This window comes from Nuphar pumila, chromosome 3 (genome assembly GCF_984573655.1).
Source record: "Nuphar pumila chromosome 3, dmNupPumi1.hap1.1, whole genome shotgun sequence".
In the NCBI taxonomy this organism is placed as follows: domain Eukaryota; kingdom Viridiplantae; phylum Streptophyta; class Magnoliopsida; order Nymphaeales; family Nymphaeaceae; genus Nuphar; species Nuphar pumila.
The window spans coordinates 136,255,828-136,273,499 of record NC_143251.1 but is presented as its reverse complement, the minus strand read 5'-3'; the positions used below and the strand labels follow the sequence as shown (position 1 = coordinate 136,273,499).

The following is a 17,672-nucleotide window of genomic DNA, read 5'->3' as shown; positions in this document are numbered from 1 at the left end:
TTAACATCTAATTGAAATATAGGCCATTTCTTAGATGATGCTACCGTTATTAGAGTTTTAACGCTTGTCATGCGAGCCACGGGGGCAAAAGTCTCCTCATAATCGATGTCATATTCTTGTGAATATCCCTTAGCAACAAATCTAGCTTTATAACGTTTTAGGGAACCATCACTTTTTGTTTTGACTTTGTAGACCCATCGACATCCTATATCTTTTTTATTTGGAGGAAGGTGAACTATTTCCCAAGTTTTAGCCTTATTTAAAGCATCTAGTTCATCTTTCATTGCTTCAACCCAATGAGGAATATTTTTTGCTTGATTATAGTGGGAAGGTTCATAGTAAGAATGCAAGGCAATTAGACAAGCTCTATATTTAGGTGAGAGAGTTTCATATGAGACAAACCTATTAGGTGGAATTGATTCTCTAGAAGAACGCCTAAGGGAGGTTTCTTCTAGGGGTTCATTAAGCCGCAAGAATTTTTCTAAAGCACTAATAGGTTGTGTTTCCTCACGTCGAGTGTATACTTGGAGATTGTCACCATTAGTTGGTGATACACCATTATCATGAGTATTTTCTAAAAATTCCGGATGACTCAAAAGGTCATCATTTGAGTCTTCTAAAAGATCATTGATAAACATATAATCAATTTCATTTGATTTTTCCAAAATTTCAAATCCATTTTCATCTTCTAAAAAGGTCACATCTTTGGAGACAAATAATTTATTGTTCTTATAGTCAAAGCATTTATAGCCCTTTTGATTTTCACCATATCCTAAAAATACGCATTCTATTGCTTTAGGTGATAATTTATCTCTTTTATGTAAAAGAACAAAGCATTTACACCCAAAAATACGAAGACGATTGTAGTCGGGTGTCATATTGAAAAGTTTTTCATAAGGAGAGATATTGTTCAATTTTGAAGATGGCATCCTATTGATTAAATAGGTGGAGGTTAACACGGCTTCGGCCCAAAAACTCTTAGGAATATTTTTAGAAATGAGTAAGGATCTAGTGGTTTCTAAAATATGTCTATGTTTTCTTTCCACTAGACCGTTTTGTTGAGGAGTTCTTAGGCAAGATTTTTGATGATAAATGCCATGTTGTTTTAGATATGATTGAAAATCATTTGACAATTACTCTCCACCCAAATCAGATTTAAGAATGAATATTTGACTTTGAAATTGATTTTGAACTTTTGCATGAAATTCTTTGAAGAAGTTAAAAACTTCCGATTTAAAGTTAAGAAAATAAATTCATACATATCTAGTATAATCATCAATAAAAGTAACATAACACGAATAACCACCTTTGGATAGAACCGGAGATGGTCCCCATACATCGGAATGCAACAATTCAAAAGGTCTTGTTGTCACAAAAGTTCTAATAGGAAAAGGAGTAGACTTCATTTTTCCAAAAATGCAATCTTTGCAATTGATATCTTTTTCATTACAAAACTTGTTTCCAAAAGGAAAAAGATACATTTTGGAGTAACTTGGATGTCCAAACCTTTTATGCCAAGTTTCAATATTTTTGTCTTGGAGATAAGTACAAAATGAGGTATTTGGAAGTATTAAGTTATCCATAAAATAAAGGTCTCCCTTCCTATGGCCTTGCCCAATCCACTTCCCGGACCGGAGATCCTGCACAAAGCACCCTTGGGATGAGAAAGATATTTTACATCCATGGTCGGCTATTTGAGAAACGGAAAAGAGGTTAAGAATTAATTTAGGAACTATTCTAACTTTTGGAACAAGAAAATTTTGAACATTTTTAGAATCAAGAGTTCCAATACCATTTATTTTGAGAAAAGTTCCATCGGCCGTAGAGACACAAGATATTTTTGAATTGGTGTGCACATTGGTTAATGCATTTTCATGAGGAGTCATGTGAAAAGAGGCTCCGGAATCTAAAATCCAAGAGTACGTACCGGGAGGTGATGATGAGGCTATGACGGCACCGGAGGTGGAAGAAGTAACCTTTAGAATTTGTTGGAGAGCCAAGGAGATTTGTCCAAAAGTATCTTTGAGATCCCCGTTCTTGCGGTCATCTTCTTTGGTGGATGATTCTTCAACGGAAGCCACCTTTGGCTTGAATGCCCCATTTAGCTTTGGGCAAACGGGTTTAATATGTCCCGGCTCATAACAATGATGACATATAATCATTTTTCTTCCTCCACTCCCTTGCTTACCAAAATGAGGTGGTTTGTATGTTTTAACATGATTGTCGGGTTTAGATACGGCAAGAACTTCCTCTATGCTTTTACCCATGCTATGCCTAGTCTCTTCTTGAGTAATCTCGGCAATAGCCTCTTCTAAGGGAGGAAATGTGGTTTGTATGTTCAAATTCGGGACGAAGCCCAAATAAAAATTGAAACAATCTATCTTGTTCCATTTGTTTTTGTCTTAGTACCACATCCTCCATAGCCACCCATTTAGGCTCTAAAAGAGCCAATTCATCCCACAAAGGATTTAGAGCACTATAATAATCTTGTATGCTCATGTCACCTTGTTTTGTGGTTCTTACTTTTTCTTGCAAAAAATAAGCTCTTGCAAGATCCTTTTGGGTAAACATACCCTTCATAAAAAACCAAGCTTCATTTGCCCGGCGGAATTTTGCAATATTTGCACATACCTTGAGTTCGACATTATTCATAAACCATGCTAGGATTTTTGCATGGTTGCTCTCCCAATCTTCCATTTGGTGATTATAATCTTCAATGGCCTTGAGACGAGCATCGCCTTCAAGTGCTTTCTCTTGATCTCCTTCCATCTTTGTGAGCTTAAGTTGGGGTTCCGGAACGGTTCTCATTACATAACCCCAAAGCTTCTTGCCTTTGAGATTATTATCCATTCTGGATGCCCACATCATGTAATTTTACCCATTGAGTTTGAATGATAGATCGATCTTGACTTCCATTGCTACAAAATGAAGATGTGAGAAAGAAAGGAAGTAGAGAGAGACACGATTTTACCTTAGAAGATCGTATGGCTCTGATACCATGTAATGAAGTATGCGGAAGAATTCAAGAATGCCAAAGCATTCACAATGTCCAACACGGACAAATGAAACAAGCACAAGAGAGAAAATCCACCAAGGGATATACGAAGGGCCTTAAAATAAGGCTACACACATAAAAGAATATTTCTTTTATTGAAGAGGAGCTCTCTAAGAGCCATGCATAATACAAGGGGGGTTCCCCCTATTTATAAGAGAAGGGAGACCAAAGGGGGCTCCCAATAGAGTCGTTGGGAGCCCCCAACGGTCACAATTGTGACCGTTGGGGGTCCCAACGACTCCATTGTGGTGCCCCTTTTCGGTATCCCAAAATACATTTTAAAAAATAAAAAACAAAAAATAAAAACAGCAAAATAAAAGAAATAAAACAAGTACCCCTATTGGGTACTTGTGAAAAGACCATAATACCCTTATCGGGTATTATGGTAAATACATCTATATTTATATATATATAGATGTATTATTAAATATTATTACATATGTCTTAACAGCTGTAAAGGGTAATTTAGTCATTCAAGTTAGATAGGACATACCCCTAAGTCACACAGACTCGGCTAAAAGGTCGATGCACCCGCGTCGACACGCCCCGACACGGGTGTGGCTTCGGACACGGGGCGGACACGGTCAACTAAGTGTCGGACTCGGTCAACGCACCGGAACCGAGTCTGTCCACATTTTGGACTCGGATAACTTTGACCGAGTCTATTTTTGTCCAATTATTTTGGTAAGTTTGTGTTGTTACTTCAATAGAATTACTTTTTTATTTTTGCTTTAAAATTTACAATTTTATTATTGTTATATATATATAGCCGTGTCCCCGTGTCCAAAATTTTTGAAATTGCTCCGCACCTGTACCCGTACCCGCACCCATGTGACATAAACATACCCGTTCTTTTGTCTTGCCAAGGGCATTCTTATATCAAGGACGTGAACCCTAACACAGTGGGTCGTCCTCTTTGTTGGCTGCTCACATCTGCTCCTCTCTTTTTTCTCTGAAGGCATAATTTCCTAGGCAGGAACGAAACCCAAAAACCTTAAGACTAGGCTGGATCTAGTAGACTCAAGATAACTCAAGCAACAAGCCCCAAATGCAGGCTCCAAAGACTCCAAGAACAGAGTAGCTTGCCATCAGCTCCCTTTGATGACACAACGGTAAAAGGTTTGAATCATACCCTTCTCTCATCAGCTCGCAATAAGAGGGGAAAAGATGGAAACCCCCTTTTTGTTCACCCTGTTTCTGGAAAACAAATGGGTCCTGAATGAAGTCCTGATGTTGCATATGGAAAATGAATGCCTGACACCATTCTTTGTTTTCTTTCCTGTAACAGAAGTTTTCAGTCCGGAACCTTTTCTCCTTTCCTTTAATTTTTTTATGTTTTACCCACTCATATTTTTGTGTATGTGCAGGTGGGAGACACTAGGCTTCAAGCACAACAGGAACTGCAGAGCTTCTTCCCACTCTTATACCCCAGCCACAAAGATTTTTGACAGAAACTCTCCCCAGTGGTGGCGACTCACTCACCTTAATCTCTTCATTGACATCCGACTGGAACCCGAATCCGGATAGCCGAATTTGGTAGCCAAATCCAGATCCGAATAATAATCGGATTCAGACTTGGTATTGAGTCTTGCATCCAAATCTGAGTCTGAGTCTGACTAAAATCCAAATCTGAATAGAATCTGACCCATTATGTGTAAATATCGGATCCTACGCTAGTCGGATCCAGATTTGGTTTTATCCGAATCCAGTTAGGTCAGATCAAATTAGGTTGGATTTTGTAAAGCCTAGATCCAACCTGAGTCCGACCCGTTTACATCCCTAATGGTGGTGATGGCCTGTGCAGGCCAGACGAGGACTGGTAGTCACTCACATACAAGGGACAGTACTAGTTTCTCCACAGAAGTTTCTCCAAAAAGGCATTCTCTGAAAAAAATGTTGAACAGAATTTGGAAACAAGTAGAGGACCCAACCTAGAAACTTTTTCCGCTGGATTAGTTTAGACTTGCACAGAACAGGAAAAACTAATGTTTCTACTCTTTCAACTCTGTCATCTAAATTGAACAGAAGCCCATGTGCCCTCTCTTATTTATGTACCTTGCAAGAAGAAGAACCTTTGTTGTGCACTAAAACTCTTTTTCCTTTTTGAAACCAATACAATGACAATGATGCCATTGTAACTTCCATGGACAAGGTAAGGTGAAACATAAGAAACGGAGAAAAATGACGGGCAAAGAAAATGCGAGGACTTGTGCAATAATTAGAGCACCCAACTACTTATACAGAATAAAACACTTAAAGTTACAAAACTTCCCATGATGGGAAGAATAAACAGCCAACCTTCAACATACGTGAGATAACATAAATACCCCCAAAATTAAGCACAGTACTATCAGGCTGCTATTATTCTCCCTGCACACTATCAACAACCCCTTTACATACGTGGGTATTATTTCTTGCTACATTATTTTATGTCATGCAAACTTCTTGCACTTAGTATATGATGCAGAGAAGTTGCTGGTGAACTGCCAAATTCTGCAAGGAGACTTGATTCCTCAGCGTATCTTTCCCCCTTAGAGAAAGTTGTCATGAGACGATTTGTTCTTAGAGAATTTCTTTCCATGACTTCCCACCATTTCTGGTGCATGGTAAAAACATAGTGACATTTGATTCATGTTTGATTAGAACTATAAAACACCAATATGGATATTCTATACTAAGTATTCCTTTTACATATGCACAAGAGACAAATCCACTGAAAACACACACACCAAATACACCAAACCCTGAAAAATAAGACAGAAAAAGAGACGGGGCACCATTCTAGACAAGCCTCAATGCCTCAACCAATTAAACCAAAAACTTGAAGCAATCCATCAATTATGTAGTAGTGTATGAATATCAGTAAAAAAATTCAAAATAACCCCAGAAAATCTATCCCAAACCACCCCAAACAAATCAAGAACCACAAAGTAAACAGCCCAAATTCAAGATGGTACAATTCAGGGTTGCTGACTGTGGCAGCTGATTGTAGTAAAAACCATTGGAAAAAACAGACCAGGATCGCCTTTCTACTGAAGTAGGTGGCCAAGTATAAAAGAGAGAGAGAGAGAGAGAAAGAGAAAGAGAGAGAGAGAGAGAGAGAGTCGACAGTGGTTGTTGTTGGACAAGAGATGGTGGCTCGCCAATCAAATGACCTTAAATATTAATAATGCATAATCGTTAGTGGTGATTTTTCTTTGTGAAAATACCATGAAATACTGTAACTAATCATAGAATAACCTACACCATGATACAGTTTTCTACCCAACATGCTAGTTTCCTCCCTAATATATTGTGTAGTTTGTAATGCTTTCAAGACACTAACCAAAATGAACTAATGGCATTCAAGTAGAAGTTACTATCACCACACATGACAACGGCACGTAAAAACAATTAATTCTTCCATGTATAGCAATCACACCTTAACAATTACACAAATAAAGGCTACAAGTCTCAAAGAATTATGACAGGAACTTCACAAGTATGGCACCTGCGCAGTATGCTATAGAGTTCAGGTCGTGCCCTCATCCAGTCAGCAAAATTGTTCTGACTGGATCCATTGGGATGAAGTGCTGATCTCTCTGTATGAATATACACAGCAAAGCAGATGAGGAAGTAATAGCGCTCCAAGTACTCCACAAAAAAAGAAAGTGCTGCCTCCCTCTTCATCTCGTCTCGTTGACGAAGAATGCTATTGCGATAAGTAGAAATAGCTTCCCGTAAGTTCTGTTGATTTCAGTGGAAAAAAGGAATTAGAAAACTGACACAAGATCAACTTCCAAGTAAGCAGAAATTTTTAACAGCAAGAATAAGAATATATAACCAAAGATAACTTCTTCCCCTTTGCAAATTATTGAAGAAATGATGTAAAATACAAATAGAGGTTCTACAATAGAAAAGTACCTGCATAGAGGCACAATTGTCGATAACTTTATCAATTTGTCTTTTACATTCTATTCCACCCTGAAAGCTTGTCAGAATAAAATAGAAATATGTAAGATCAAATAGCACAGAAAATGATGAAAAAAATTTAATATTGTCAAAAAACTTTAAGGTACCTCCAGAACACGAATTAGACTTCGTATAACAGCATATTCACCTCTGATCATTGCTTCCTCAAAATTGGGGATATCATCAGTTACATGAGGGACCGTATCTAGAACTTTCCCAATTGAATTGGACCTAGAAACACCTATTTTCCAAACACATGAATAGAATTATCAACGGCAAAGGCTGATCTCAGTCAACAATCATAATAACAAGAGGTGAATTTGAAAGATCAATCTTTGCTTCCTGTCTCCAATGATAACAAGTTCAAGAACACATTAATTCAGTGATACTGTCTCCATTTTCCAAAATAACATGTAATTCCATTTTAATCTAACAGTCATTTCAACCATGGTTGTCAGAGAAAGAAGCAGAATTGAGGAACAATGTGGGAAATGAAAACAAAAAGTGAATGTTTTTCAGGTTCATGTGAAGCAGGCAACATGACATGATTAAGAAGCATTTGAGAAGCAATTCAAATATTTAGAAATTCAAAGTCAAACTTTAAAAGTTAAAACTGTCAAACTATATGATACTATCATTACATCCAAGATTAACTAAATTCATCTTTAAAAACATAAATTATAAATTACCATAGTGCCAATCAAATCTAAAGAATTTTCTTTTTGCTTACATATAAAATGATAAAATTACTCTATCATATGATTAATTCAAGCAAAAAACACTGTGTGCTAATATGATAATAGCTAAGCAAGCAGCAAATAACAAATCTCAGTTGTACACAAATGTGTGATGATGTACATGTTCTTATAATGAGGAAACTTTTGAACAGTTCTACGTATTCCTTTAAATGAATTACCTAAAAGACTTTTAAGTTTCACTAAAATCAGCACATTCTGTTATCATTCACAGAAGATACGCCGCCATTTACCACAGATCCAAATAACAACTTAATTCTGGAAACATGTTGCCTTTAGGTGAAAGTGCAATTCCCATCTTTGTGCTTCCCATGATGTCAGATCTAAACCTCAGAAGTGCCTAGCTTCCAGCTTCTGGAGACTGGAGTGTCATTCAAGGAAGCAAGCTTCTGAACAAATAGAAGCTTTTGATAACCATGATTTAGACCATCTATATGTTCTCACACATCTCCAATATTCTATGTTTGAACTTTCAAGTCAATGAGCCTAACATCACACCAAAATCACTTCATACATATTGTTATTCCAGTTGCCAATACTACCAGCAGAAAAAAAATTAATAGATTGCAAATTAAGCGACTTAACTATATTCAATGTGCAAAAAAAACTTTGCAACTCCTTAAAGAAATAAATTCCATAAGAAAAAATACAATCAGTACCTGAGGCCCCAATTCTTTTAAGATAAACCAAATTAGCAATCACCATCCCAGTTGTAGTCCTTCCACGTCCCATTTGACAGTTAAAAACTATTTCTGTAGTTATATCTTCTTGTAAGATTCTATGTACCTGGAGTATCATAAGAGGATGTTTTAACTTGATATGTTTTAACTTGATTCTAATGGATATACTTGCATATAAATGAAGACTCTGTGTGTGTGCACAATATGATGGACATCAATTAAGGAATTCAGATATAAAATTCAATAGGCTAGAATGTGGGTCATCATGGGACAGACAATGACTGCCATCCAAGACAAACACCAAGTCATATAAAAATAAAAAATCTGCTAACAACTCAGGCATGCACGCCAACCAAAACTTAAACCTTATCAGGCTTGTGCAGCCCCTGGAGCAAAATCAAATAAGAACAAACTGATGGAACTACAGATTTGTAAAATAATATTAGTTCGGATGAAATGACCAACCAAAATGTCAAAATCTCGTTCCTTAGGGGACTTCTCATCTGTAATAGGAACACGCTCGTAATCAACAAGGTATCCTTCTGCTTGAAGCTCCTCATAAATCTAATAATGAGCAAAGGCAATATCCATAACAAATCAACACATCTGAAAACATGTCTTGGATACATGGCGATAAGAAATTGAGAGCACAACAGGAATCAAACCTCCAAAGGAGTCTTGATAGAATCTTGAGTGACTGGCTCCCACTGGTCTACCATCTGGCCATCGGGCAGTTCATCAGTCACAAGGATCTTATTTTCATATCTGCTAATTAAATTACATATAAGCAATTCATCTTATAGAAAGAAAGTAATATGATATATGAAACAAACAGGTGTTTAATGCGTGCAACTACATAGAACTCTTATCAACACCTTGCTGCTTCCAGATTTATGTCTTCTTTCAGTCGAGCTTCCATTTGCTCAACCCTTGCTCTGTTGATTCCCTATTTTAAAATAGCAGATAAGTTTCAGGCTAAACCAATTTAAGGAAGAGACAATTGTTCAGCATATTCTGGAAACAAAGAAATAGGAAGTAGAACAAGAAACATGCTCAAGCAAACAACAGTAATAGGGACACCATGAATAATTTAAATATCAAGTTGTTAATGCAGTGGAATATTGTGCATAAACTGGCATTCTCGAAATCAACAAAAGAAATGAAAAAAAAGGAAAAAAATGCAATCGACCTTACATATGACAGAACAATTTGAGGGGCTTCATTTTCAAATACAACAAAGTGATCACTGGTCACACAACAGTTTTGCTTAAGAAAATTATAAAGCCATATAAATAGATAAACATACTCATTAACTAAACCAAATGCCGACCACTTTTTGGCAGCTCTAACTTAAACTATACTACTAAAAAAACAGTTGGAGAAATTCAGCAAACCACATTCCAAAACGAGCAAATTAATCTACAGCCTAATGCTAATAAACCAAACATGCAGAGTGACTATCTTAGGCAAAATAGTATGAGAGAGTTTGACAGAATCCTGAAGCACCCATTTTCTTTCGTTGATGCAGTATCATTAGGGAAACACATCAGTAGCTGTCTCCACCTTTATCTCCCATGAACAGTTACAAATCAAGAAGAAAAAACAGATCACAAGAGTATCATATTTCAAGGGCAAGCTCACCTAATTCATTATGATCCCTTCTAGTAACTTTCATTGAATTTTCAATTAAAAGATACATCTTAAAATACTGAATCCAAAAACTATTTCGACACATCCACTACTTGTAGCATATCAAAGAGCCATGGAAAGTCCTAACAGTAGTAAAAACACACCGTATACTCCAAATTGGAGAAAGGCTGTTCCACATCCCGCAAAACAAATGGGCGGCCATTAATGTACACGACCTATTCAGCAGCAAAGCACAAACAAAAACTGCATTACATTTTATTCAGTATAAAACCTATCAATTAATTCAAATCAAAAAGAGGAAAAGTAAATAGGAAGTCATATACAACTAGACGAAAAGTCATTGAAAGAAAGCCTCAACTACAAAGGAAGAAAACCACATTTAAACAAGCAACAGAACTTACAGGCTCCTCCCGAAGACTTATCCAAAGAACCTGCTTTTGTTTCCCATTCTTCTGGGCTCCAATATAATCAAGCACATTTCGGATTCCATCTGTAGTGGGTATTGCAACACCATGAACATGCAAAGAGCCAGCCTGTAAGACATCAACAAAAATCTAAACTTAGACAAGGAAGCAATTGAAGAAATATAGACAAGCCAACAGGTTGCAATATTGGGAAGACATGCTTAAGTCACAAAGCAAATGTGATATTACTCACCAACATTAACATATGCAAAGACATGGACTCAAAGGTTAGGCCCATCTGGGCAAAATATTTATGTATTCATAATGTGCTTGACTATAAGTGGATACTACCTCTTGTTCTTCATCAGCTTTTCTAGCTGTCCAGGTCAGATCAAGAATGTGACGCTATAATACCATACTGGTGAATTCAACCAACAGACCAGAGCAGTATATGATAAAGCAAAACATCAGTTGCACACTCCAAAGCTTCATAACTGTATTCCACCTCGTGGCAAATAATGCTCAGGATCTATGTGACATGGACTCTTCTAACAGGGCACCGCACCCGCGCCCAAGCGGGTGCAACACTTAGACACAGCTTCCTTTGTGTTAGGTGAAGTCAACCACACTGAGGTCCATTTCTATCCAAAAGTAGATTCAGTTAACCCTAATCAAGTCCATATATATATATATATATATATATATATATATATATATATATATATATACTCCCCGCACCCCCGCACCCAAGTTCTTTTAAAGTGCCGCACCCACACCTATGTGACATAGCTCAGGACAATATATACCTATCTACTTATGAGACATTGTCCCTCAAAAACTTGATCTTCTTCCATATTAGTAAAAAACTGTGGCAAACAAGACTTCTGAACTACTCTTTCTACTAAACTCATCACTTGAAGCATTATTATATGCTTGAGGAGTCGCCAATCTTGGAGCTCACATTCACATAAGCAAACCCATCCTTGTGCACAATTTTCAAAACTAAGAATAGTCTAATAATTTCCATAAGACCTGATGTTAAATCCAAAATCAATTCAATATAGGTAAAAATATTATGTCCACTCTATGCTTCCTTCTTACGTCAGACTGCAAAATACAACTTATAAAATGAACATCAAACACTAGATCCCGATGCCTTCTATTAAAGAGTTTTGATTCATCTTTCTGGTAATCTTTTGGACTCCCGTAGATTTATTTTTTCTTGCATTTAATTGGAAAAGTTCAGCAAAATAAACAAATTTAGGAACAACCTAAGAACTGGAAAAAAAAATCAGTGAACTGACAAGTCAAAGTTAAAATTTGATGGCAATTTATTCAAGAGGGCCACGTGTGGACCAATTGAAACACATCTGGCATCAGTCTTACTGATGAGGAATAAGCACCTTCATGAGCAAACCCAAGTTCTATAGTTTGTGTATTCATTCTTCGGTAATACAGGGAATCTCTCTCTCTCTCTCTCTCTCTCTCTCTCTCTCTCTCTCTCTCTCTCTCTCTCTCTCTCTCTCTCTCTCTCTCTCTCTCTCCAAGTTCTATAGTTTGTGTATTCATTCTTCGGTAATACAGGGAATCTCTCTCTCTCTCTCTCTCTCTCTCTCTCTCTCTCTCTCTCTCTCTCTCTCTCTCTCTCTCTCTCTCTCTGTGACACACACACACACACACACACACACACACACACACACAGAGAGAGAGAGAGAGAAAACCCGCAACCCCCCCCCCAAATGAATCCAACAAAAAAAATAAAAAAATTGAGATAATAAATAGCCCAATTCTGAAACGAAGTCTGATTCTCAACATTCTTCACCCTCTCCATGGCTAGCCACATGAAAAACTACAATTTACAATTACTCCTTCAACCTTAGACGAATGGTATTACTACAAAATGGCTTCAGAAAATAGAAACCCACAGGAAGAGCACACTCACCTGTCTGTAATTAGGAGCCCCTTCTATCTGAGGCTTCAACCGATGGTTCTGGCAACCAGGAAAATGATCACTCTTTAAAATCGTCTTCCTCCCCAGGACCGATCCTCCTCTGTGGGTCATAACTCTCTCTGGCTCTCTCGGTATCGACATCGTCATCTGTTCCGGCTCTTAAGAGAAATGGGTATTCTAGGTCTGGATTTTCTTTACTCAATACAGATAGCATAGCAGGTCCAACATCAAATAAGGAGCAACCTATCAGCACCAGATGCTAACACAAGCCTTAGGCTCTTGAAACCAAAAAGATGGGTGACAGGAATTCGAAGGAAAAAAAAAGAAGAGGGGTGAGGGAAAAACAAAAGGGGGGGATAAGAGAGAAGACAAGAGGGTTTCTGGTTCGTATTTAACGTGAGGTATGGACAACAAGGGGTTCTTCCTCCACCTAAACGGACATGTGAGAACCGTGTATGAATTCTTTTTATCAGAGGGACATGCAATATCACACAAAGCGCATATTCTTAGTCATATTACACTTTGAGCTCCACCGTTTGCCTTTCCCCAGCAATAAATCAGATTCTGACAACATCACCAAACAGCAACTTCAAGAAAAAGAAAACTAAAATGAAACGAAGTAGGATTTAATAAACCCCAGTTACTTTTCGGAAAGATTTTTTTTTTACAGAGAGGAAAAGAAGACAGATAACAGAAAAACCAATACTACCTAGTCAGTACTTGTCAAATCAAGAAGCCAGAAGAGAGAGAGAGAGAGAGAGAGCTTCAAGTATTCAATAATTTTACTCAGTCAATAGTAATAAAATTTTACTTCAAAAGAAGAAAAAGAAAAAACGAAAAAGGCACTAAACCAAAGGATTCTCCCTCTTGTTCAAGCCAATCATACTTGACCAACACCACCAAACTTCTCAGAACACCAACACAAATCTACTTCAAATTCAACAAACCCAACGAACACCGTCCTTGAGAAAAGCAAGGAAACAAGGGAAAAGGCTAGGGTTTTGAGGACTGAAATTATTATTCATAGAAACAGTAAATAATTTTAACTTCAAATAAAACGAACCATAGTTTTCACGAATTCACTTCAGTCAGAAATAGTAATCAAATTTTACTCTGATTAAAGATAAAAACAAATCTCCTTCTCAAATTAACTGCATACCATCAAAATCACTACACACCTTCAACACAATAAATTAAGTAATTAAAAAAACTCAGGGTTTAAATAAATTCCAACAACAGTAAAGAATTCCAATTCCTCGTCGCGTCCATTCCACGACGCAACACCACCAAACAACAAAGAAAAAGGAAGAAATCAATAAAATAATAAAAAGGAGGAAAATAACAAAACTACGCTTTCACGAATCGTGAATACTCCTCTAAATCGTTTATCCCAACAAAAAAACAAATAAAAAAGAAAAAGAAAATATTTCTTTACATCATACTAATCACCACCACCAAACTCCAAACAAATCGTTCTCAAAATCTCCAATTTCCTCCACTAAAAAAAACAGAAATAAAAAAATGGCAAAGGAAGAAGGAACATTAGGGCATAGGAATCGACCTAGGGCCGTGCTTTTTTCCTCCGTTCGGGCAAATGCGATGGAATTCCTTTTCCCGCAACGCAGACAGCCGAGTGCACGAGGGGCGACCCTTCATTTCCCTTTATACGCGTTCCCGGCCAGCACAAGATACTCGGGAAACCGATTTCTCGGGGAAACGAACGCGGTTTCCGATAGGGACCTCTCTCTCTCTCTCTCTCTCTCTCTCTCTCTCTGATAGAGAGCTAAAACCGGGAGCTTCCCGAGTGAAACTGTGGGTCCAGTCGTCATTTTCCCGGGAAAGCAAACGGAAGGATGTCAAATGGTTTTTGACTTTGGTTCAACTTTTAAATCCTCTAGTAAAAGGGTTTACTGATTTCTTGTTAGGTTTTGAAAATAAATCCTCTAAAATTGACTGGTGATATTTTGCAAATATTACGAAAAATCGGTTAATTCTTTATTTTTATTTTCATTTTAAAAATTATTAATTAAAATATTTTTCTAATATTTTGTCAATAAAAATGGAAAAAACAAAACAAAATTTTCAATTCTCACTAGAATTTGGCTACCGTTATTTTTGCCATCTTTAACTTCCGTCGCTATAAATATGTTTGCAGGTTGCAACAAGCAGCTGAGAACTATTTCCTTACAGTGAGGGTTGGAGAGAGCTTTCACAAAGGACTTTTCACATGTGAAAATTGCATGATATTTTTAAGTTATTCTGCCACACATGTGTTTGCAAATCTATGGAAGAACTTTCCCACCTAAAAGACAAACGGTCTATTTTATCTTTATAAGGTGTTTCGTAGACTTGCAAAGGTGCCCTAAAAATAATTCTAATTATTTAGGGTGTTAAGTCAAAAGACAAAAACAAGAAAAAAACTGGTCTCCTCAAAACCCCAACAAAGCTTAGTCTGTAATGTTGCAAACGGGTCGGACTCAGGGACAGAATTTTGCAAAATTTTGGTTTTTTCGGATCTGATCCAATCCGACTTCCCCAATGTATTTTATGAGCCAGGTTGTCTAACTTCATAAAAAGGGGGAGAAAATTATAGGATAATTTTCAAATAATCATCAAAGGTTTTCCTCTATCTAATATAACCACCAAACATATTTAGCTTTTCAAATGACCACCGAAGAATTCTCACTGTTCATCAAATGCAGCCAACCGTAGATCTGTCCTAAGCTGAATCATATCCATCATATTTTCAACTCTATTATTAATGAGGGGTGTAACTAGGTTGGGTCAGGTAGGTCTCATCAAGTCCATACCAAAATAAGGTTTAAAAACTGCACAAAAACATATATACCCAATTTGAGTTGGGTTTGGACTCGTCTTTGGTATGATTTTGATATATTTAATGGGTCAAGTTTTAATTAGACTCAATTTTTGCATCGCATTTATAATTAGACCCAAACAAACCCAAATTGATATAAAGCAGGTTCAGAGGTTGGGTATTAGAAATGCTAAATGGTTTAGAATTTTTGTCAGCTGAACTAAATCAGACCCATATATTGTATATCCAAATCCACATTGTATTGGGAAAAAGTATACATGGTTGGGTATGGTTAAACTTGGTTAGAATCGGGTAAAAAAATGATTTGATCTAATCCAGCTTACTTTACCTTTTCTGCCTAGAAATAGGTACATTTTACATATTTTCAATGGATCCAATACCAGTTTGACTCGTATGATTAGATCCTAGATGTTTGAATATAGTGAACTAGATTCATAAAATCTATTCTTAAAAAATCAGGTCCGCGACAATCAAGCTTGAGATGTCAATGTGTCAGAACAGGTATGGACTCAGTGAATCCGAATCTGGATCTGACTTTGAGGTGCTAGTATCGGTCTGAACTGGTCTGTTATAAGAAAAACCATGCCCCAGGTTCTATAAGGAGGATTACATGAACCAGAACCAATTCATACCCCATAAAATAATATTTTTATTTTTTCTATATTGAAAAAGCCTGGGTCTTAATTGAAACTCGGGTCGGACCTAGGTTTGGTATGAAATTTCACAAACCATACCCAGCTCTATATACTAAATGATCCATTGGGTCCGAGCCAATTTCTACTCCAACCTCCTTTATCACCAAACCTTAATCCTGTAGGGTTTGTTTGGGTTGGGTCTGAGTCAATCCCAGCCCATGGATACCCTAAGCTTGACTCAACCATGTCTAACCTATTAAGAGAGAGAGGTGGTGCCAATGAGGGCAGGAAATGTTTCCTAATAACTAGGGTCTTTAAGTTGGAAAAGGTGTTTGGATAAAAATGATCATTCTAAATAAACAATTAACAAAAATTATAGAGGTAACTGACCTAGGGATGGCAGTGAATCAGGGTGGATGTGGGGGACAGGTCTCCACCCCACCCCATCTCAAAATTCTGCCCTCCATCCCCGTCTTCATCTTGGCGCGAGTTTGGATTTTAACCTCCATCCCCATTTCATGTCCTCTATCCCCGGTCTAAACGGGGCAAGGCGGGGCGGGACCCCGTTTTCCTCTAGTCCTCTGCCATTCCTAAACTGACTTGGTGTTATTTGCTTAACTCACACAAAACACTTTAGTGGGAAGTTGAAAACTTCCAAACTTTTGGTGTGCACATGACTTAAACCCAAAAAAAGTTTGGTGGGTATTTGAAAATTTCTCAAAAATATATTAACCCACTGCTTCTTGACAAATTCAAGTCATTATATCCTTTGCTGCCACCTACAGAGTTATCAAAGTTTACCATAAAGCTCTTGCCGCAAGGTCTAAACCGGGTGCACTCGCCGGCAGGTAGGTAGGACCTCAGGAGTTTTCCGGTAGGTAGGGAGGACCTCAGGAGTTTTACTAACAGAAGACCAGCCAATGTGGGATTGGTGATGGAGGAGTTTTTTTCTTGAAATATCTAAGCAAAGTTTGCTATCAACTCCAACCAACCCTAGTTTTTTCTACAACTGGCAGCTTTACACCTTGGAAGCTTGATCTTTGGGAGACTCTCGACTCTCCAGCTAAGCTGTCATTACTCAGTCATGTGCATGCCCCATGTTGGAAGCTAGTGATGGAGGAGTTTTTTTCTTGAAATATCTAAGCAAAGTTTGCTATCAACTCCAACCAACCCTAGTTTTTTCTACAACTGGAAGCTTTACACCTTGGAAGCTTGATCTTTGGGAGACTCGACTCTCCAGCTAAGCTGTCATTACTCAGTCATGTGCATGCCCCCATGTTGTTACAATTACATCTTTTATTGGGCACTAAACCCTAGGCAGAGCAACCAGATGAACATCCAGAGAATATACCTCCACAGCATGCCAACAACACTTCAAACAGAAGATACCTCTCTGCAAAAGCAGGACCAATGATATCAGTATCGTTGTGTATAGGCTGATACTCAGAATTTTGATAAGCTGCAAGTCAGTTATTTTGAATAAATATAAAAAATACCAAAAAATATATATATTTTTAATATTATTTTACATTTATTTTAATGATTTTAACACGTGTCAGGTCATGATTGACACATAATAATTTTATTATTATTTTTAAGCCAATACAAGAGTATCGGTGTCTCGGACCGATACAGCTGAATCGATGGCCCAACGATTCGGGGCTGATACCAATACTGACAACATTGAGCAGGACGATGAGCATGAAGGGAAGGTGTGGCTCTTGTTGGTCAAAGACAGGATAGACCCACAATAGG

General features: G+C 37.4%; 1 protein-coding gene across 3 annotated transcripts in view; it reads right to left on the bottom strand.

Annotated features, from left to right (window-relative positions):
- Positions 1-14,083, bottom strand: part of LOC149843978 (uncharacterized) — a 39,810-nt gene extending 25,727 nt beyond the window's left edge. For all 3 annotated transcript variants that reach the window (XM_090000209.1, XM_090000210.1, XM_090000208.1), the window contains exons 1-11: positions 14,008-14,083; positions 12,438-13,010; positions 10,493-10,624; positions 10,235-10,306; positions 9,317-9,387; positions 9,107-9,206; positions 8,907-9,005; positions 8,421-8,547; positions 7,114-7,247; positions 6,959-7,018; positions 6,546-6,781 (exon numbers count right to left, since the gene is read on the bottom strand). In XM_090000209.1, coding sequence (XP_089856335.1) covers positions 6,546-6,781; positions 6,959-7,018; positions 7,114-7,247; positions 8,421-8,547; positions 8,907-9,005; positions 9,107-9,206; positions 9,317-9,387; positions 10,235-10,306; positions 10,493-10,624; positions 12,438-12,593 — 1,187 coding nt within the window. In that variant the 5' untranslated portion in view covers positions 12,594-13,010; positions 14,008-14,083. The remainder of the gene's footprint in view (positions 1-6,545; positions 6,782-6,958; positions 7,019-7,113; positions 7,248-8,420; positions 8,548-8,906; positions 9,006-9,106; positions 9,207-9,316; positions 9,388-10,234; positions 10,307-10,492; positions 10,625-12,437; positions 13,011-14,007) is intronic.
- Between the last annotated feature and the right edge of the window lie 3,589 nt (positions 14,084-17,672).